This window comes from Mobula hypostoma, chromosome 7, assembly GCF_963921235.1.
Source record: "Mobula hypostoma chromosome 7, sMobHyp1.1, whole genome shotgun sequence".
NCBI classification, from domain to species: Eukaryota; Metazoa; Chordata; class Chondrichthyes; order Myliobatiformes; family Myliobatidae; genus Mobula; species Mobula hypostoma.
The window spans coordinates 152,275,273-152,298,645 of record NC_086103.1 but is presented as its reverse complement, the minus strand read 5'-3'; the positions used below and the strand labels follow the sequence as shown (position 1 = coordinate 152,298,645).

The 23,373-nt window shown below is 43.8% G+C and overlaps 1 protein-coding gene across 4 annotated transcripts in view; it reads left to right on the top strand.

Annotated features, from left to right (window-relative positions):
* The window catches only part of trmt9b (tRNA methyltransferase 9B), a 53,427-nt gene extending 32,740 nt beyond the window's left edge, over window positions 1-20,687 (top strand). For 3 of the 4 annotated variants that reach the window (XM_063054317.1, XM_063054316.1, XM_063054318.1), the window contains 3 exons: window positions 8,437-8,644; window positions 10,012-10,185; window positions 17,248-20,687. In XM_063054317.1, the coding sequence (XP_062910387.1) occupies window positions 8,491-8,644; window positions 10,012-10,185; window positions 17,248-18,272 (1,353 nt within the window). In that variant the 5' untranslated portion in view covers window positions 8,437-8,490 and the 3' untranslated portion in view covers window positions 18,273-20,687. The remainder of the gene's footprint in view (window positions 1-8,436; window positions 8,645-10,011; window positions 10,186-17,247) is intronic. The other variant, XM_063054319.1, reaches the window with a different exon arrangement.
* The last annotated feature ends 2,686 nt before the right edge of the window (window positions 20,688-23,373 follow it).

The window sequence follows — 23,373 nt, the reverse complement described above, 5'->3', positions numbered from 1 at the left end:
TCGTGAACAAATGAAGAAAGTTTCAAGGAAAAGGAATGGTCGCTAAAGATGAGGAATTTATTCTCTTGGCAGATTGTGAACCTGTGAGCTATGTTTACTTAGTCACTAAGGATATTCAAGGCTGAGGTAGATTTTCATACTATAGGTTAAAGCCAAAGATAAGATCAGTCATGGTTTCCTTGAATGGCATGGGAGAGTTGACAGCTTTAAGATCTCTCTTATTGCTATTTCTTCTGTTCTGCAGGTGTGAGAACTGGTATTTCTGCCTTTAGTATTCTACACCCTCCTATAAGGAGTGACAGTCATAGAATGTATCAAGAAGATGGAGGGAGAGTATTAAAGATAATTATGAGGTTGCATGTTGATGGTAGCTAGAATATGGCAATGTGAATAGCCAGAAAGAGATGGGATGTCCTGGAGTTTGAAGCTCAATTCCAGCACCGTTCTGTAATGAGTCTCTGTACGTCCTCCCCATGGAATGTGTGGGTTTTCCCCAGGCGCTCTAGTTTCCATCCAAGTCCAAAGATGTACCAGGATAGTTAATTAGTTATTGTAGCTTGTCCTTTGATTAGGTTAGGGTTAATTGGGGTTGCTGGGGCAGTGTGGCTCGAAGGACCGGAAGAGCCTACTCCACACTGTCGCTAAATAATAAAATAAATTATAGAAAGTAATGTCATGCAAACCCTGCCACAGTTGTCGTGCATCTGATTCTGTCTTGAACCTCACACACAATTTCACAAAGTTTACTCCTGGGTTTCTTTACAAAATCTCCCCTCTTCTTATGTCTGTACCCTCTATTTTTAGATTCACTAACACTGGGGAAAAGACTATGACTATCTGTCTTATCCATGCCCCTCATGATTTTATAGACCTCTATGCTGTCTCCTCATTTTCCTATGCTCCAAGATCCAGCATAGCTAACCTCTCCCAATAGCTTGACCCTCTAGTCCAGATAGCATCCTCATAAATCTCTTCTACAGCCTCTCCAGCTTGACCATGTATTTCTTATAACAAAGTGACCAAAACTATACATACTGCAATAATCTATATACAAAACAGTACAAGTACCAATGAGTGACTTGCAGAACTGTAACATTTTAGGTGCTGGTTTTAGATGCAGCATGTCATCGAAAATTTAGACAAACCTCAATAGATATACTGGTTGCATTATGGCCTGGTGTGGTAACACCAATGCCCTTGAACAGACTAGCTGATGAAAAGTCATAGATACAGCCTAGTTCATCACAGGTAAAGCCCTCCCAGATACCGAGCATATCTACGTGAAGCACTGTCACAGGAAAGCAGCATTCAACATCAGAGACCCCCATCATCCGGGCCATGTTCTCTTCTCACTGCTGCCATCCAGAAGGAGGTACAGGAGCCTCGGGACTCTCATGACCAGGTTTAAGAACAGTTATTATCCCTCAACTATTTTGTTCTTGAACCAGAGGGGATATTAAGACATCTGTTAGTCTTGCGAGACAATGGATCTGCGCCTGGAAAGTCTTCACTCTCCAGGGTGCAGGCTTGGGCAAGGTTGTATGGAAGACCGGCAGCTGCCCATGCTGCAAGTCTCCCCTCTCCATGACACTGGTCTTGTTCAAGGGAAGGGCAAGGGCCGATACAGCTTGGCACCAGTGTCGTCGCAGAGCACTGTGTGGTTAAGTGCCTTGCTCAAGGACACAACATGCTGCCTCGGCTGAGGCTTGAACTCATGACCTTCAGATCGCTAGTCCAATGCCTTAAGCACTTGGCCACGTGCCCACACCAGAGGGGATAACTTCACTCAAATTCACTCTCCCCATCCCTGCATGTTAGTACAGTTTACAGGATGCCATCCATTGTGACTGTCTAAACCTGAGCCACACAGAAGCTGTAACTGGGAAATATAAAAGTCTTTATTCACACAGCAAGCCTCTAGGATAGGGGTTCCCATCCTGTGGACCACGGACCCCTTGTTTAATGGTATTGGTCCATGGCATAAAAAAAGGTTGGGAACCCCTGCTCTAGGAGACAATGTCAAGGAAAATCCAAGAGAATCTGACTTTCCTAACACCGGTGTTTTATACTTCAGCACAAAGGTAATAATAAACAATTAACTACAGTTGTTTACCAACGGAGCCCAGCCGCTGTACGACAGGTGCCATAGCATCTGCCATGCACCTGCCTCTGATGCAGCTTGAAAACAAGAACACGTATGTCAGAATGATGTTTCTAAATTTCATTTCAGCATTCAACACTATTGTCCCACGGAAGCTGGTGAACAAACTCCTCCTCATTCTAAATACACCATTGTGCAACTGGGTGTTGCTTCCTAACCAACAGACCGCGGATAGTCAGGATGTACAACCGCGCATCCTTTCCCATCATCGTGAACGTGGGTGCCCCTCCTTGCCCCCCGCCAGTGCTGTGGGCTGAGCTCATTGCTGTGCGCTTTGCTCGCACATGATTACATGGCCAAACATCAGAGTAATCACATTGTCAAGTTTGCCGATGACATGGTAGTGGTGGGGCTTATTAACAATAATGCTGAGGCAGCCTCTGGAGAGGAGGTGAAAGCCCTCAAGGTCCTATGCCAAGCAAATAACCTGTTATTCAATGTTAGCAAGACAAAGGAGATGGTTATTAACTTCAGGAGAACTCACACTCCTCTTTTCATCAGCGGCACGGCAGTGGAAATTGCGAGCCGTTTCAAACTCTTGGGGGTGTACATCTCGCAGAGCCTCTCATGTCCTACACAATCAGGAAAGCTCACTAGCACCTCCACTTTCTAAGGAGGCTGAAGGGAGCAGGGCTGTGCACATCTATACTCACATCATTCTACATGTGCACATCCTAACAAGTTGCATCACTGCATGGTACAGAAACTGCACTGCGGTGGTCAGGAAAGTTCTACAACGGGTAGTCAAAACTCCCCAATGCATCTCTGGTACCTGCCTATCCACCATCAAGGACATGTATTCAGAAAGGTGCCAGAAAAGGGCCAGTAACATGGTGAAGAATCCCATCCACCATACTCATGGACCAATAGGGAGGAGGCTTCACTGGGACCACCAGACTCGATCAGTTATTTTCCCCAAGCAATTTGGTACCCACCAACCCACTTCTCCACACCCCCAACATCACTACTTTATCATTCCCTGTCAGTCACCTTATGTACAGACACACCTGTGCCTAGAGTCACCTTTGTGGACATACAGACTATGTATTTATATTTATTGTGTTTTATTATTGTGTTCTTTATCTTTTTGTTTGTTTGTACTGCATTGGATCCAGAGTAACAATTATTTTATTCTTCTCTACATTTGTATACTGGATTTGAAATTGAGCAATCTTGTATCTCTAATTGCCATGATCACTTGCTTAACTTTAACATTTGAATATAGTCAGGTAAATTTACAGAATTACATATTTGCAATTATAACCCAAGCAAGGCTGCAGGACCGGATGGTGTCAGTACCAGGGTGCTCAAAGCCTGTGCCCCTCAGCTATGTGGAGTACTTCACCATGTATTCAACCTGAGCCGGAGGCTCCGGAGGGTTCCTGTATTGTGGAAGTCGTCCTGCCTCGTCCCTGTGCCGAAGACGCCGCGTCCCAGCGGCCTCAATGACTACAGACCGGTGGCATTGACCTCCCACATCATGAAGACCCTGGAGAGACTTGTTCTGGAGCTGCTCCGGCCTATGGTCAGGCAACACTTAGATCCCCTCCAGTTCGCCTACCAGCCCCGACTAGGAGTTGAGGATGCCATCATCTTCCTGCTGAACCGTGTCTACGCCCACCTGGACAAGCCAGCGAGCACTGTGAGGGTCATGTTTTTTGACTTCTCTAGTGCGTTCAACACCATCCGCCCTGCTCTGCTGGGGGAGAAGCTGATAGCGATGCAGGTGGATGCTTCCTTGGTATCATGGATTCTTGATTACCCGACTGGCAGACCACAGTACGTGTGCTTGCAACACTGTGTGTCCGACAGAGTGATCAGCAGCACTGGGGCTCCACAGGGGACTGTCCTGTCTCCCTTTCTCTTCACCATTTACATCTCAGACTTCAACTACTGCACAGAGTCTTGTCATCTTCAGAAGTTTTCGGATGACTCTGCCATAGTTGGATGCATCAGCAAGGGAGATGAGGCTGAGTACAGGGCTACGGTAGGAAACTTTGTCACATGGTGTGAGCAGAATTATCTGCAGCTTAATGTGAAAAAGACCAAGGAGCTGGTGGTAGACCTGAGGAGAGCTAAGGTACCGGTGACCCCTGTTTCCATCCAGGGGTCAGTGTAGACATGGTGGAGGATTACAAATACTTGGGGATACGAATTGACAATAAACTGGACTGGTCAAAGAACACTGAGGCTGTCTACAAGACGGGTCAGAGCCGTCTCTATTTCCTGAGAAGACTGAGGTCCTTTAACATCTGCCGGACGATGCTGAGGATGTTCTACGAGTCTGTGGTGGCCAGTGCTATCATGTTTGCTGTTGTGTGCTGGAGCAGCAGGCTGAGGGTAGCAGACACCAACAATCAACAAACTCATTCGTAAGGCCAGTGATGTTGTGGGGATGGAACTGGACTCTCTTACGGTGGTGTCTGAAAAGAGGATGCTGTCTAAGTTGCATGCCATCTTGGTCAATGTCTCCCATCCACTACATAATGTACTGGGTGGGCATAGGAGTACATTCAGCCAGAGACTCATTCCTCCGAGGTGCAGCACAGAGCGTCATAGGAAGTCATTCCTGCCTGTGGCCGTCAAACTTTACAACTCCTCCCTTGGAGGGTCAGACATCCTCAGCCAATAGGCTGGTCCTGGACTTATTTCATAATTTACGGGCATAATTTACATATTACTATTTAACTATTTATGGTTCTATTACTATTATTTATGGAGCAACTCTAACAAAAACCAATTTTCCTCCAGGATTAATAAAGTATGACTATTACTATAACAGATCCCATTTAACAGAATCCCTGTGACTATTTAATCTGCTCCAAGAAAAAGCATCAGTACAAACTCCAGACACCCAAAATATAGCTCTTCCAGCATTGAAGGATGGCTCCTTGAATATACAAGTAACCAGAAGGTTGAGTGTTGAAGCTTATCTGCTCTGAACCGTACGTTGTGTAGGGACAAGCCTTCAACAATGTGCTAACAGCAGGAATATTCATCAATTTCTCCCCGTGTAGTTTCAATGGGACTGAGAATGTCCCACACCCAGTGATTGTTTCTATCACCCACAAAGTGTCAGTTGGGAGTTAAATTGTTTACAGATTTTACTTCCTGAGACTGGTTTTTATTTGAATTGAATTGACTCTATTACTTGCATCCCTCACATACATGAGGAGTAAAAATCTTCATGTTATGTCTCTGTCTAAATGTGCAAGGTGCAATTTACAGTAATTTGTAATAGATAGTATGTGCAACAGGACAGACAATATAACATTGAAGTACAATTGTATCAGCATGAATTAATCACTCTGATGGCCTGGTGGAAGAAGCTGTCCCGGAGCCTGTTGGTCCTGGCTTTTATGCTGCAATATCGTTTCGCAGATGGTAGCAGCTGGAACAGTTTGTGGTTGGGGTGACTTGGGTCTCCAATAATCCTTTGGGCCCTTTTTACATACCTGTCTGTGTAAATGTCCTGAATAGTGGGAAGTTCACATCTACAGATGCGCTGGGCTGTCCGTACCACTCTCTGCAGAGTCCTGCGATTGAGGGGAGTACAGTTCCCATACCAGGCAGTGATGCAGCCAGTCAGGATGCTCTCAATTGTGCCCCTGTAGAAAGTTCTTAGAATTTGGGGAGCCATACCAAACTTCTTCAACTGTCTGAGGTGAAATGGCCGCTGTTGTGCTGTTTTCACCACACAGCCAATATGTACAGACCACATGAGATCCTTCGTGATGTGTATGCTGAGGAACTTAAAGCTGTTCACCCTCTCAACCCCAGATCCATTGACGTCAATAGGGGTTAGCCTGTCTCCATTCCTCCTGTAGTCCACAACCAGCTCCTTTGTTTTTGCAACATTGAAGGAGAGGTCGTTTTCTTGACACCACTGTGTCAGGGTGATGACTTCTTCTCTGTAGGCCACCTGGTTATTGTTTGAGATTAGGCCAGTCGATGTAGTGTCTTCAGCAAATTTAATTTGTGTGGGTGGTGACACAGTCATGGGTATACAGAGAGTAAAGGAGGGGGCTTATGACACAGCCATGAGGGGCACCTGTGCTGAGAGTCAGAGGGGCAGAGGTGAGGGAGCCCACTCTTACCACCTGCTGGCAATCTGACGGGAAGTCCAGGATCCAGCTGCACAAGGCAGGGTGAAGGCAGATGTCTCTGAGCTTCTTGTGAAGCTTGGGGGGGGGGAATTAGGGTGTTGATTGCTGAACTATAGTCCAAGAACAGCATTTTCACATAAGCATCCTCCTTCTCCAGATGTGTAAGGATAGTGTGTAGAGCAGTGGTTCTACACACTATCCTTACACATCATCTTTTGACTGGTTGTGTCGGTAGGCGAATTGTAGGGGTCTAGTTTGGGTGGTAGCATGCTGCAGATGTAGTCCCTGACCAGCTTCTCTAAATATTTGCTTATTATTGAGGTGAGTGCGACAAGACGTCAATTGTTCAGAAATGTTACCTTGTTTCAGGTACAGGGACAATGGTGGATGTTTTGAAGCAGGAGGGCACTCTACACTGGGAGAGGGAGCGATTAAAAAATGTCTGTAAACACACCTGCCAGTCGTGCTGTGCACATCCTGAGTACATGCCCTGGGATGCCGTTCGGTCCTGCAGCCTTGTGACTGTCCACTCGTTGGAATCACCTGCATACTTCAGCCTCAGAGATGACCAGGGTGCAGATTGCTTCAGTGGCTCTCCACAGGGGCTTGGGGTTGGTGACATCGAACCGAGTGTGGAAAAAAAAGAAAATTATTTAGCTCAAGTGGGAGAGAGGCAGCGATGTTGGAAACACCACTGCGTTTATTTTGAAGTCTGCGATGGTGTACAGACCTTGCCCTAAACTGCTCATGTAGTTGGTGGAGAGTTGTGTCTGGATCCTGTCCCTGTATTGTCGTTTAGCTGCCTTGATAAATTTGCACAGATCGTGGCTGCATTTCTTGAGCTTCTGCTGATTACGTAAGCTCTGTGTTGCACGATAGGTGCTGCTTGCACGGGACTGTTGATCCAGGGTTTCTGGTTTGGGTAGACCCTGACCGATTTCTGGGGGGGACAACATCCTCAATGCATTTCTGGATGAAGCTCATGACCCCTTCCATGAACTTGGAGACATCCTGATCATGAAAGTCATTCCAGTTGACATCACCAAAGCAGTCCTGTAGCATGGAGACTGATTAGATGGACGGTTTTAACTATGGCTGCCTCTTGTTTCAGCTTCTGCCTGTACATTGGCAGAAGCAAGATGGAGGAGTGATCTGAATTCCCAAACAGCGGACGGAGGAGCATTGTGGAGGGGAGAGTAGCTGTGATCGAGTATGCTATCTCCCCGTTGCTCACCTGGATGTGCTGACAAAACTAAAGAGAAAGACGTTATACAATGACTCTATTAAAGTCACCGGCAGCGATGAAGGCAGCCTCTGGGTGTGCAGTCTCCATGCTGCTATATTTATGGAAAGAGAAAGAGCGATATCTATCAAATAGTTAAATAAATGGTGCAAAAACAGAAATAAAAAGTAGCGAGGTACTGTTCATGGTTTCAATGACCATTCAGAAATCAGATGGCAGAGGGGAAGAAGCTGTTGTTGTATTGCTGAGTGTGTGCCTTCAGGCTTCTGTACCTTCTTCCTGACAGTAATAATGAGAAGAGGGCGTGTTCAGGGTGGTGGGGTCCTTCATGATGGACACCACCTTTTTGAAGCTGCTTGGAGAAGTCTTGGATACAGCGGAGGCTAGTACCCATGATGGAACTATGGAGCTGACTGATTTCACAGCTCTCTGCAGCTTACTTCCATCCTGTGTAGTAGTGTCCACCCCCCCAACCCACAGTAGACGGTGATGCAGCCAGTCAGAATGCTCTCCATGATACACCTGTAGAAATTTTCTAGTGTTTTAGTCATCATACCAAATCTCCTCAAACTCCTAATGAAATATAGCCACTATCATGCCTTCTTTATAGTTGCATGGATATGTTGGGACCAGGTTAAGCCCTCCGATATTAACACCCAGGAACTTGAAACTTGTGTTTATAACACAGAAAATGCTGGAGGAAATCATCAGGTCAGGCAGCAGCTATAGCAATAACTAAGCAGTTGATGTTTCGGGCCAAAACCCCAGACCCTTCATCAGGTCGAATAAGACTTCTGAAACCGTTTAGATAACTGTCATGAGAATATGAATAAATAATAAGTATTCTGTAATTTTCTGCACTAGTAGCATTACCAACTGTAATGTTGACTTTATTAAAAGATTTTTTAAAAACATCTTGTCTACAGCTTCTTCTTTGAACTGGAAGATTTGGAGAGTTGCATGACGGAGGACAAAATTTCATGGACAAAGAAGCAAGCCGCTTGGAGAAGGACTATGTTCACAGTGTGTATGAGAAGATTGCCCCACATTTCAATGACACTCGCTACAAGGCCTGGCCCAGAGTACGGCAGTTTCTTCTAGAACAAGAATCTGGCAGCCTTATTGCTGATATTGGTTCGTGAATGTAGTCCATTTCCTGAATTGTTTTAAGCAAAATGTTCTCTTGATTTTATTTTAAATACTGAAGTTTAAATTTTATCCATTTCTAACTTGCAGAATAATTTTTTTTAGAAAAAAATCGTCTTCATTAACAGTTCACTCCCACAGGTAATTAGAATACAACATGACCATGTAAACATGGCGTAATGATATTGAAGTTAAGTTTTTTTTTCTTGCAGAAGTCTTTCAGGTGCTTCCTTTCATGGCCATGTATCCCATGATACACTGTCATACAAAGCAGAATTTCCTGTTTGATGACAGATCTCTGAAAGTTAATATTTTGCAGTCCAGATGAATGGTCTTGATCAGAAATGTCATCTGTGCATTGCCCTCCACAGATGCTGCCTGATTTTCTGAGTTCCTCCAGCATCTTGCTTGTTGCTATAGATTCCAGAATCAGCAGCTCTTGTGTTTCTAGTATTTTGGGTACTCAGTGCTCTTAGGTTCAGGTACGAACGAACCTACCTCCTGCTTGTTATCCAGGGATTGAAAATGGAAAATATTCCTGGAGGGATCTGCATTTATTGAAGGGCACCTGAGAAGCAGGTCCTTTGGGACTGAGGATGTCTTGCTCCCATTTTACCCCTCTCAGTCCTGAGGCGACTGATGAGGCTGATGTGAGAACCACAAGCTCTTCTGCAGATGGAGCAGGATCACATTGGTGGGTGGATTATGAGGTAGTCCACTCCTCTGAACAATTACACCATGTTTCTATGTGTACTCCATACATGGACATGACGTTTTCAATACAATCCTAAATGCTCCTTCTCTATTTCAAGCAGCCACGGGCCAGGCATTCGCAAGAGGCAGAGGCGGTGTTGCAGTTTTTCAGAGGCCTTTTGAGCATATGGTTTTTCTCTGTCTTTCAGGTTCTGTCTCGCTGTGATAGAACAGTTTGTTTCAGAAGTTTGTTGTCAGGCAAGCACCAAGTGTGACCTCCCCAGTGGAATTAGGGTCTGCAAGTAGAGGATTTTGGCTTAGGAGAGCACACTAACAATGGCTTACTTATCTTTCTTGTGATTTTGGAGAACTTTGTGGAGACATCATTGGTGGTATCTCCAATGCTTTGAGATACTTGTTGTAGATAATCCAGGCCTCAAAAGTACAGAGTTGGGCAGGGATCACTGCTGCTCTGTAGACCATGAGTTTTGTGCAGATTGAACATCTTGAGTGACCTTGCCTTCTTTTTGGGATTTCTGCATTCTGAGAACTCATCTTCTAAGTATGTTGTAATTTTTTCTAGCCTTGTTTAACTTGTTATAATTAAGGAGTGTGAATTCTGCTTTAAATTTCATTTCTATTACAATTCTTTCTTGAATTAGGATGTGGAAATGGGAAGTACCTTTGTATCAACAATCAAGCCTACAAAGTAGGCTGTGACTATTGCCTGCCTTTGGTAGAATCTGCAAGGGAACAGAGCTATGAAGCCATGGTATGCGACAGCCTGCATCTCCCATATCGCAATCAATGTTTTGATGCCATTCTCTCCATAGCAGGTGAGGAGTTTATTCCCTTGATTCTTCAGCAATGATCAAAATATATTTTATAATGAATCATCAAAATTCATGGGGCTAAAATCAAGGGCATTGCATCCTTTTTGGTGTAAAAATGGATATATTGTATTCAAAAATAGCAAGGAGATAGCCTGTATCGGACCAAACTTATGGGTTTGTGCAATGGGGTCTAAAATTATATTATGCCCCTGAAAAATAAGTTAATGGCTTAAGTTTATAGAAAGTCTTTTTCAAATTTTGTCAGTGATGCCTGTACTGGTAGGAATTCCCCAGCAAGCTTTGCAAAAGTTGCTCTTCAGTAAGTGAGAAAATATGACTCTTCTGCTGAGCTGGAATAGTGATCTGATTTGGCAAATCATAAACACGAGAGATCCTGCAGATGAAGGACATCCACAAAATGCTGGAGGAACTAAGCAGGTCAGGCAGCATCTATGGAAATGAAGAAGTAATAGACTTCTTATGCCGAGACCCTTCATCAGGACTGCAAAGGAAGAGGGAAGATCCCATAATGGGGGAAGGGGAAGAAGGACAAGCTAGAAGGTGATGTGTGAAGTCAGGTGGGTGGGAAAGGTAAAGGGCTGGAGAAGCAGGAATCTGATAGAAGAGAGTGGACCATAGGAGAACAGGAGGGAGGAAGGGGACCAGGGAGAGGTGAGAGGCAAATGAGGAGAAGAGGTAAGAAGCCAATGGGGAAAATAGATGAGGGAAGGGAGAGGGGAAAGGAAAAGAAAGAAACAAAATTACTGGAAGGAGAAATTGATGTTCATGCTATCAGTTTGGAGGATACCTAGACATGGTATGAGATGTTAATCCTACAAACTGAGATCCCTCATTGTGGCAAAAGAGGATGCCATGGACTGACAAGTCAGAATGGGAATGGGGATAAGAATAAAGATGTTTGGGCACTGGGAAATTCCCCTTTTGGTGAATGGAGCTGAGGTGCTTGGCAAAGCCATCCCCCAATCTACATTGGGTCTCACTAATCTAGAGGAGGCCACATTGGGAACACCGGATACAATAGATGACCATAACAGATCAGCAGATGAAGTGTTGCCTCACCTGGAAGGACTGTTTGGGGCCCTGAATGGAGGTGAGGGAGGAGGTGAATAGCCAGGTGTAGTATCTCTGTTGCTTGCAGGGATAATGCCAGGAGGAAGATTAGTGAGGAGGGACGAATGGACAAGGGAAACTTGGAGGAAGCAACCCCTGCAGAAAGCAGAGAGTGGGGGAGCAAGTAAAAGTGTGTTTGGTGGTACGATCCTGTTGAAAGTGGTGTAAGTTATGGGGAATGATGTGTTGGATGCAGAGGCTTATGGGGAGGTGGGTGAGGACAAAAGGAACTCTATCCCTGTTAAGACGGCGGGAAGCTCTGGTGAGCACAGATGTCAGAAATGGAGGAGATGCGGGTGAGGGCAGCATCAATGGTGGAGATAGGGAAACCCTGTTCTTTGAAGGAGGAGGACATCTCTGATGTCCTGGAATGGAAAGCCTCATCCTGGGAATTAATGTGGCGGAGACAAAGGAATGACGAAAAGGGAATAGCATTTTTACAGAGCATAGGATGGGAAGAGATAGCCATGAGAGGTTTATAAAAGATGTTGGCAGACGGTTTATTTCCAGGGATGGAGACAAATTGAGAGAGGAGGGAGGTGTTAGAAAAGGATCAAGTGAACTTAAGGGTGGGGTGGAAGTAGGAGGCAAAGTTGATGAAATTGACAAGCTCAGCATGGGTGCATGAAGCAGCACGAATGTAGTTCAGGAAGAATTGGGGAACATTACCAGTGAAGGTTTGGAATATGGATTGTTCTAAGTAGCCAATGAAAAGGCAGGCATAGCTGGGGCCCATGTGGGTGCCAATGGCTACCCCTTGATTTTTGGAGAAAGTGAGAGAACCAAAGGAGAAATTGTTGAGGGCGAGGACCGGATCTGTCAGATGGAGGAGGATAGTGGTGGGGGGAAACTGGTTGGGTCTTGTGTCAAGAAAGAAGGGGGGAGCCATTAAGTCATTCTTGATTGGGGGGGGTGGAAGTATATAGGGACAAGTGAAAATAAAACAGTCAGGGAATTAAAGATTGTTGAGGTCAAGGGCATGTGAAGGGTCGCGGATGTAGGTGGGAAGGGACTGAATCAAGAGGGTTGATGTATACAGATATGAGTTCAGTGGGGCAGGAGAAGGCAGAGACAGTGGGCCTACCCTGTCAGTCAGCTCTGTGAATCTTGGTTAGGAGGAAGAAACAAGCATACAGGGTTAAGGAAACCTTGAGTTTGGTGGCAGTGGATGGGTGTTAATGAGGTTAGTGATGGACAGGAGACAGTGACTTGATGGTCCTCTTCAAGGAGTATGTATGAGGAGGTATCTTAAAGTTGCTGTCTGGCCTCAGCAAGGTAGAGGTCAGTCCGCCACACTACAACAGCACCTGCTTTGTTTTGGGTCCGATGGTGAGGTTGTAATTGGTGCAGAGGAATTGGAAGTTGGTTCGAAGAGGACAGGGGAGTGCTGAAGTCAAGCTGGTTGAAATCTCGTTGACAATTCAAAAAGAAAAGATCTAGAGCAGGCAGAAAACCAAAGTGTGGTGTCCAAGAAGAGTTGGAGATGGCAGAAGGGGTCATCAGTGCTGGGTGGGGAATTCTTACCAAAGAAGTGGGTTCGGAAACGGTGAGGGAAAAAGATCTTGGCAATTTGGCGGGCACAGAACTCACTGAAGTGCGGGCGAAGGGGGAAAAGAATATGATCTTTGCTGAGGATAGAATGTTCCGGCTCAGAGAAGGGAAGGTTGGAGGGAATGGTGAAGACACAGCAGGGGTTAGAGCTGGGATTGAAGAGGGGGGAAGAGTTGGTGATGTCAGAGGAGAGGGAAGGGTTGGGGTGTTCAGGGAAGGTATGCTGGGAGGAAGATGGAGGCTGTAAGGACCCAAGAGGTGACGGGAGAGCCTGAGAGACCCTGAGTTTGGAGAGTGGTGGTGGGGAGGGGGAGCCCGGGGGCCCAGCGGCAGCAAAGAAGGTCTCAGCGTGGATGTGGTGGTGGCTGAGGTCCGGGCAGGAGCCAGAGCTAGAGGCCGCATAACTCGTGGTGTGATGGTGCCTGGAGTTGTTGAAACCAGTGGTTCCAGACCGTGGTGGTATCCGCGGTCGGGAGCCGCCTGGGGTTGTTGGTGCCAGAGTTGAAGACGGTAGTATTCGTGGTCTGAAGGTATCCAGGGCTGTCAGAACCAGTGTTGGAGATGGCAGAATCCAGGTCTGGAGGTGTCCGAATGAACTGAGGTCCAAGTGGGAGGTGCTGCAGAGCTGGCACTTGACAGATGCCATCTTATTCCATCCACTTCTACTGATTGACCAGGTGTAATATGATTAAAGCATTAACTTAGAGTCACATTTGAAAGCAAGCACTTCAGTCTTTCAAATTAATATATATTTCAGACTTCTAAATTAAAAGTTAGCTGAAGTATTCTTAATGCTTTCCTAATTTTGGACATCATTCTGTTTCTCATTCAGTCTAAAATGAGTAAACTACAGAACTGCTGAAAGAGCAGCTTACCTTTAAAGTACTTGGATTAAACCATAGCTTTGATTTTAGGATAGCAGTTTGCAGTAAGTCACAGCCATAAAAGAACAGTGTTCAGCTACTGTGGAACCAAGGTTACTGTAGAAAAGAGAGCATATCTATCAGTCGTGTGAAATCTGAAGTCATCACATTTTCAAGTGTTTAAATTGTGACTCCATTTGGGATCGTTATCAATGAGTTTCTGGTGGGCACTAGCAGAACATGAGAACAGGAGTGGATTGTTCAACCCAACCCCTTGTGCATTCCATCTGCTATTATCTATTAGATCTCAAGGGATTGTTTAATAGAAAATAAAAGATAATTTCACAGTTAATATTTAAAAGTTTATTTTGGAATTTTTTCTTGACCATACTTGGCTGATGTTTATCAGCCAGACATTAACAATTTCCAATGCTTTGTCCTCCCCGACCAAGGTTTATTGCTATGGCTGGAAGCGAGGCATGGGGTGGGGGGAATCTCCAAGCCAGGTACCTGGTTGTGTCTGCACAATATCTCAGTAAAGGTGAAAGCTGGCAGACGCAGACATAAAACTGGGATGGATTGCTGTCCTTAATATTTCAAGTTTGTACCTCCTTGGTGTTGAGAATAGCTGAAAATACAACTCTTGATCATGGAAGATCAAAATAATTGCGGATAATGGAAAGCAGTTTCTGTAGTATGAAGGTAAAATAATGGTGTGCTTGAGTTCTGAAATTTTAAGAAAAAATATTGGACTTACTAGCCAAGCTGGTTAAATATTTCCAACATTTCTCGTCTAGCAAACTATAACAGGCTGTACCACCTGGATCTAATGGTTGCAAACTGTGGATATGATCTCAGCTGCCAGCAGTCACCAGTCAGAGCAGTACTGAGCCCCACATCTCAGTGCCAATAAAGTTCAAAGTGAACTTATTATCAAAGTACAGAGGATGTACTCTGTACTTGTGGAGAGGATGCTTCCTGTGGTTGGAAGAGTGTAAGACCAGAGGACACAGCCTCAGAATAGAGAGGCATCCCTTTAGAATGGAGATGAGGAATTTCCTTAGCCAGAGAGTGGTGAATCTGTGAAATTTGTTGCCACAGGCAGCTATGGAGGCCACATCACTGGGTATATTTAAGGCAGAGTTTCATAGACTCTTGATTAGTTAGGGCATGAAGGCAAATGGGGAGAATGCAGAAGATTGGGGCTGAGAAGGAAAATGGATCAGCCATGATGAAATGGTGGAGCAGACTCGATGGGCCAAATGGTCTAATTTTGCTCTTAGATCTTATGGTCATATCTACAAAGTTTGTATATACTACCCTGAGATACATTTTCTCACGGTCACTCACAGTAAATATAAAGAAACAGAATAGAATCAATGAAATACATGCACAATAAAGATGGACAAGACTGATGTGCAAAAGACAACAAAAAGATAAAAAGCAAAATAATAATGAACACGTAAGCAATAAATATTGAACATGAGGTTAATCCTTGAAGTGAGTCCACAGGTTGAGGGATCAGTGTTGCGGTGTGTGAAGCTGAGTGAAGTTAACCCCGCTGGTTTCAAAGCCTGTTGGTTGACGGGTAATAACTGTTTCTGAAGATTGCATTGTGGGACCGACCTGAGGCTCCTGTACCAACAATCACCTAGCCTGCCCAATACCTCCTGTCTCCAGCAGCCTCTCTGAGCTGTGGGGTGATTCAAAGTCAGGATGGTGCCTGTAGAGGACTGGATTTTGAACAGGATCCCAGACAGAGCAGTGTGCAGTGTCCAAGTGTACTACAAATCCAGTGATTATCTGTTAACTGAGCGTCTGTGAGTGTTCAGAGGACGAGGAATGTTGCAGTAATTTGAGTACAATGTATTTAGCATTTCAAATGTTCACGTAAATCCTAGTTACATTTTAAATATTTTTCTGATATCCCAATTTAACCCTTTGTGTCACTTCAATTACCTTTCTGCTTCTGCCTTGCTTTTCTATTCATGGTCATATTTTCACTCTTGGCTCCTCACACTTTACAAATCTTCCTGTAATTTTTCACATACTTTCTCACGATTTCTCAAGTTTTTGTATGGTTTTGGCATATTCTCTATTAGCTTTTGATGCATCAAAGGGAGGGTGATGAATCAGCAAACAGGAAGGAGGTTGAAAACTTGGCTATTGGTGTAATAACAACAACCTCTCACTCAGTGTCGATAAGACCAAGGAACTGATTGTAGACTTCAGAAGAGGGAAACCAGAGGTCCATGAGCCAGTAATCATCGGAGGATCAGAGGTGAAGAGTGTCAATAACTTTAAATTCCTGGGTGTCACTATCTCAGAGGACCTGTCCTGGACCCATCATATAAATATTATTGCTAAGAAAGCATGACAGCGCTTCTACTTCCTCAGGAATTTGCAGAGGTTCAGCATGTCATTGAAAATCTTGGAAAACCTCTATAGGTGTGTGGTGGAAAGTGTGCTGACTGGCTTCATTACAGCCTGGTATGGAAACACCAATGTCTTTGAGTGGAAAATTCTACAGAAGCTTTTGGATTTGGCCCAATACATCACAGGTAAAACCCTCCCAATTATTCAGCACATCTACATGAAATGCTGCCGTATCCATCAACAAAGAGCCTCACCACCCAGGCTATGCTCACTGTTGCCATCAAGTAGAAAGTACAGCTGCCTCAGGACTCACAACAAGGTCAAGAAAAGTTACTACCCCTCAACCATCAGGCTCTTGAACAAAAGGGGATAGCTACACTCATTTAAGAACTCTGTTATATTGTTATTTCATGCTGGTTATTTATTGCTATTTGTATCTGGATTTGCAGTTTGTTTACAGTTAAGTTCCTGATGTTTACAGTTTAGTTATTGTTCTATAGATTTGCTAAGTATGTCCACAGAAAAAGAATCTCAGGGTTGTATGTGGTAACATGTGTGTATCCTGATAAATTTTACTTTGAAGGAAATGGCAGGACCTGCAGCTAATTGAGAGGAAATGGGTATATGGGAATTGGGTGCTGGGAGTGGAAGAAATTTAAAAAGTTACTATATATATTCAGAACTAATGAGGACATTGACAGGTAAAGCCATGTGCATTAAAAATCACAAATACAGGCAAGAGAGTAGGTTGGAAGAAGAGAACAAATCGAGGTTTCAGATGAAGAGGTAAACAGCAATGAAGAGAGAATTTATGAAAAGTATGTCTGAACAATGTATATATTTAAACAATACATTCACATTATTCTTGTAACTTATGTAATTGTAGGGTTTGCTTGCCATCAGATTATCCACTCAGGATGCATTGAGGGAATAAATTTGTTATGGTAAGATATCAATTGCTAATTCATTACTGATGGTAGGAAAATATATTAGTGCTAAGTAGCAAAAATCATAAAAGCTAGTTTAAGCCAAATGGCCAGCAGATTTTATGTTGGAGCCAATATTTGCCTACCTACATGAGAATGTGTGCACTTGTGTATTACAGTACTGCTGTAAGTGTTTATAATAATCTTTTTTGGCTTAGTGATACACCATTTTTCGACAAAAGAACGCCGTATTCAAGCAATAAAGGAAATGGCAAGGATTCTGAGAGTGAGAGGAAAGATGATGATTTATGTATGGGCAATGGAGCAAAAGAGGCGGAAGTTTGAAAAGCAAGATATTTTTATTCCATTGAACCCTGCACCTCCACCTGCACAGTCTTCGGAGAACAAAGTAATGAATGAAGATAAATCTTTCCAGCATAATAATAATGTTATTCATAAAGACAAACCATTTATTTGTAACCGTGAAGACAACATCTATGAAAAACATGTGAAGACAAGTCGGAATTCCATTTTGGGAAGGGAGAATATATTGCTGGTTGAAAAATGTTTTAAATTATGGTTGTTTTCTCAGTCACTGAATTCTGTGCTAAAATTTAGTAGCAATAATAGAACAAAGACTCCCAATGAACTATGGCTGTATCAAGATTATTCTACGACATTTAAAACAAATAATGTGATAAAATCATTTGACCACCTGACCAGTTTTGTTTCTGATGAGTTCTCTTATGGACAGAGTTGTGAAGATGTTCTGTCTGAATCCCAACCTTCTAGCTTTCTTAGTGGTTCAGAGTCTGTTGCACAATTTTTTGAATATCCATGTGCAGGATCGTCTGGAATCCCAGATTCTTCTGGCTTATTATCCAGCTGCATTGCAGTTTCTTCACCAGATCTTGGTTCACAGCTTCTGTTCCAAAGTAAGCTCCACAGTCGCCCCAAGAAAAATAAATCAGCTAGCTGCTCTACTCATGAGAAAAACAGACATATTTTGGGTCCACCAATGCAGAGAAGTTTAATCACTGAATCCAAGAACTGGCCTTTGGAGGCACAAGTATTGTCAAAGGACAAGGATCAGATTAATTTCAATAGTGCCTGTCTCAGATACTATCATGTTTTTAAAGAAGGGGAGCTTATTGAGCTCATAGAAAAGTACACTGAAGATTTAAAGATAATTGAGACATATTATGATCATGCCAACTGGTGTGTAATTGCAGAAAAAGTATGAGTTTGCCTTCTGTAAATTAAACGATAGCCATATCCGTGCCAGAGAAAAGCAATAAACTTGATATCAGTTGTTACTACTGTTAAATATTTATACACATTATTTTCATTTGGGTTGATTTAATTTGTGTATTACTTTAATATTGAAGTTAGTGATAACATAGTACTTGAACAAAGTGCACTGACAAATGTTAGTATAGTAATGGTTGTACTTTAATTCAGTACTTCCATGTGCTTGGATTACTAACATGCCAGGAATTAACAAAAACTAACTTATTGTACATTATAATAAAGTATTCTATTAAGTACAATGCTGCTTTGTGTAGTGGGGGCAGGGGGGGGGGGAATGTGGTTAACATGATTAAAATCTGTTTGGCTGAAATGTTTAAAATTACTGCCCAGGCCAGTAACCCTTCTCCAGTGTCACCATGCTTCAAGTTCTGATTAGCTAATGTCTGAAGTGCAAGCACCTCAGCAACCACCTCCACGCCCCCCCCCCCACCCCGCCAGCTTTAGTGCCTATACGTTTACGATAGCATAGCCAGATCAGAAATAAAATCAGATTTAACATCACTGGCAAATGTCGTGAAATGTGTTGTTTTGTGTGGCAGCAGTACATTGCAACATAAAAGTACTATATTAAGTTGCAATAAGAGTGCGTGTACCCACTCAGGTGGAGGCACTGGACCCCTTTGCTCTACACTAATTTTGACAAATGCATCATAGATACATGATGGCTTGGTATGACAATTGTTCTTAATGAGACTGTAAAAGATAGGACACAGCTGGGCACATCACAGAGCCCCCCCCCCCCCAAAGTGTCTGTCTCTTCCCCTCTCCTGTTGGGTGGAAGATACAAGCCTTGAAAGCATGTACCACCAGGCTCAAGGATAGCTTCTATCCCACTCTTGGAAGTCCATTGAACTGTCCTCTAGTAGGGAAAGATGGATTTTTCATCTCAATCTACCTCATTGTACTTTATTTTCTGCCTGTACTGCATCTTCACTGTAACACTTTATTCCCTTGCACGGAGGTAGTACAAGATGAAAACTAACAGAATGCAGAATAAAGTTTTTCATTGTACCTCAGAATATAGAGCATAGGACCATTGGACGTAGGAGCAGAACTGGGCTATTTGGCCCAAGTCTACTCTGCTAATTAATCAAGGCTGATCCATTTTTCCCCCTCCTTAGCCCCACTCCCCAACCTTCTCCTTTCAACCTTTAATGCCATGTCCAAATCGAGAATCTATCAAGCTCTGCCTTAAATACACCTACCCTGCGCAGCTACCTGTGGTCACAAATTCACCACCCTCTGGCTAAAGAAATTTCTTCACATCTGTTTTAAATGGATGCCTCTCTATCCTAACGCAGAGCCCTCTCATCCTAGACTCCTTTCCACATATGCTCTGTCTAGGCTTTTCAATATTCGCAAGATTTCAATGAGATTCCACCACGCCCCCCCATCCACCCAGAGCTATCAAATGATCCTCGCATAACCCTTTCATTCCCAGAATCATCCTTGTAAACCTCCTCTGGACCTTCTCCAATGCCAGTACATCTTAGTGAGGAGCCCAAAATTATTCACAATACTCAAGGTGACTTATAAAACATGTGACAATAATAAACCAATTTACCAATTATTTCTCTCAGGTTTGATAATTGGCTTATTTAATCAAACTAATCAAGTTATTTGATCAGTGTGGTTGCTTTTCTTTATATTTATATTAAAGAGATTTTATGCAATGACAGTCACAAATGCTGCTACTTGGAAAATGATCTTTCTCAAATCAATTAATGGTCATAAATTTAAAATTATAAGAGATGGGATAGTCAGAATCATTTTATGTGGAAGGGGTATCAAAATCAATAAAGGTTTAAGGTCAAAGGAAGGAGTTTTAAAGGGTATCTGAGAGGAATGTTTTTTATACAGTGGTTAATATCTGGAGTTTGCTGCCAAAGTGGATGGTGGAATCTGATACAATTGCTACTTTCAAGTGATCTTAGACAGTTATTCAAATAGACAAGGATTAGAAGGTACAGACCTAATGCAGGCAAATGGGATTGGTGTAGGTTGGCAAAATGATCAGCATTGACGTGGTTGGCTGGAAGGTATGTTTCAGTGCCATGCAACTCTGTGATGCTATGACTTGCCGTAACCTTTGCAACAAATAACCACACTTGAACTAAGCCCTATCTGATAGCCCTTTGTTATTTAAGTTGTTAAATCATAGCAAAGTATTGGTCAAATAATGCAGATTATGCAGTTAGCAGTAAAATAACTCTAGCATTGATGTTGAAGAAAGTTGCCCACAAAAACTCAAAACTTTTTCTGGTATGTTTTGCCCTTGTTTTCTCAATTGTTTTTTGTCATGCAGCAATTAAGTCACCATGTAGATTGTATGTCCAAATATTTTCAATAATTCTCTCATATGATAAACCAGGAAGCAGTGGTGCAATTTTTAACAACACACATCAAAGTTGCTGGTGAACGCAGCAGGCCAAGCAGCATCTATAGGAAGAGGCGCAGTCGACATTTCAGGCCGAGACCCTTCGTCAGGACTAACTGAAGGAAGAGTGAGTAAGGGATTTGAAAGCTGGAGGGGGAGGGGGAGATGCAAAATGATAGGAGAAGACAGGAGGGGGAGGGATAGAGCCGAGAGCTGGACAGGTGATAGGCAAAAGGGGATATGAGAGGATCATGGGACAGGAGGTCCGGGAAGAAAGACGGGGGGGGGGTGACCCAGAGGATGGGCAAGAGGTATATTCAGAGGGACAGAGGGAGAAAAAGGAGAGTGAGAGAAAGAATGTGTGCAAAAAAATGAGTAACAGATGGGGTACGAGGGGGAGGTGGGGCCTAGCGGAAGTTAGAGAAGTCAATGTTCATGCCATCAGGTTGGAGGCTACCCAGACGGAATATAAGGTGTTGTTCCTCCAACCTGAGTGTGGCTTCATCTTTACAGTAGAGGAGGCCGTGGATAGACATGTGTAGCACTTGTTCCGCTTACACAGATAAGTGCCAGGAGGGAGATCAGTGGGGAGGGATGGGGGGGACGAATGGACAAGGGAGTTGTGTAGGGAGCGATCCCTGCAGAATGCAGAGAGAGGGGGGGAGGGAAAGATGTGTTTAGTGGTGGGATCCCGTTGGAGGTGGCGGAAGTTACTTCCGCTAGGCCCCACCTCCCCCTCGTACCCCATCTGTTACTCATTTTTATGTTCTAGGACGAGGGAGATGTCTTCATTTTTTAAAGAAAGGGGCTTCCCTTCCTCCACTATCAACTCTGCTCTTAAACGCATCTCCCCCATTTCACGTACATCTGCTCTCACTCCACCCCACTAGGAATAGGGTTCCCCTGGTCCTCACCTACCACCCCACCAGCCTCCGGGTCCAACATATTATTCTCCGTAACTTCCGCCACCTCCAACGGGATCCCACCACTAAGCACATCTTTCCCTCCCCCCCTCTCTCTGCATTCCGCAGGGATCGCTCCCTACACAACTCCGTTGTCCATTCATCCCCCCCATCCCTCCCCACTGATCTCCCTCCTGGCACTTATCCGTGTAAGCGGAACAAGTGCTACACATGCCCTTACACTTCCTCCCTTACCACCATTCAGGGCCCCAAACAGTCCTTCCAGGTGAGGCATCACTTCACCTGTGAGTCGACTGGGGTGATATATTGCGTCCGGTGCTCCCGATGTGGCCTTTTATATATTGGTGAGACCCGACGCAGACTGGGAGACCGCTTTGCTGAACATCTACGCTCTGTCCGCCAGAGAAAGCAGGATCTCCCAGTGGCCACACATTTTAATTCCACATCCCATTCCCATTCTGACATGTCTATCCACGGCCTCCTCTACTGTAAAGATGAAGCCACACTCAGGTTGGAGGAACAACACCTTATATTCCGTCTGGGTAGCCTCCAACCTGATGGCATGAACATTGACTTCTCTAACTTCCGCTAGGCCCCACCTCCCCCTCGTACTCCATCTGTTACTCATTTTTTTGCACACATTCTTTCTCTCACTCTCCTTTTTCTCCCTCTGAATATACCTCTTGCCCATCCTCTGGGTCACCCCCCACCCCCCCCGTCTTTCTTCCCGGACCTCCTGTCCCATGATCCTCTCGTATCCCCTTCTGCCTATCACCTGTCCAGCTCTCGGCTCCATCCCTCCCCTTCCTGTCTTCTCCTATCATTTTGCATCTCCCCCTCCCCCTCCAGCTTTCAAATCCCTTACTCACTCTTCCTTCAGTTAGTCCTGACGAAGGGTCTCGGCCTGAAACGTCGACTGCGTCTCTTCCTATAGATGCTGCTTGGCCTGCTGCATTCACCAGCAACTTTGATGTGTGTTGCTTGAATTTCCAGCATCTGCAGAATTCCTGTTGTGTGCAATTTTTAACCTTCAATTTGCTTAACAGTGCATAAGAAAAATATTTGAACAAGCAACAGGTTAAAAAATATTAGCATTAGTTCTTTTCATTGAATTTGAAACATTTGTGTGTCAAAATGTGCTATATTTTTCAGGTACAGAGGCTTCATCTGCAAGGATATATGTCCTTTAGTTTGTAGATATACAATGTTCTTATTAGATTAGAATTTCTACAGATTACATAACTGAAGACTGCAAAACTGTGCCTTCTACAGAATAGGGAAATATTGAATACAATTTTTGGATTTCCATGTTAATCTTGCACTTGAAGTTGCTCTCAATTTCATCATGACAATATGGTAAACTCTTATTATTTTACTATCTCCAGGTCTGGCAAACAACTTTTGATTGCATTACTATACAATAGCGATCTTCTTCAGTGGTCTTGTTAAACATTTGAGCTATTAGTAATTTAAAGGCAATGCTACTTAAGAAGCTGAAAAGCAGGACCTCAAGGGAAGTAATTTGTGGATTGCTACCTCTGCCAATGAGGGTAAGAATAGCATGATTTGGCATTTGAATGTGTGGCTGAAGAATTGGTGCAGGAACAAGGTCTCAGATTTTTAGATCATTGGAATCTCTTCTGGGGAAGTTAAGAACTGTACAAACAGTATAGGTTATACCTGAACTCAAAGGGGGCTGATATCCTTGTGGGCTTATTTGCTAGAACTGTTGG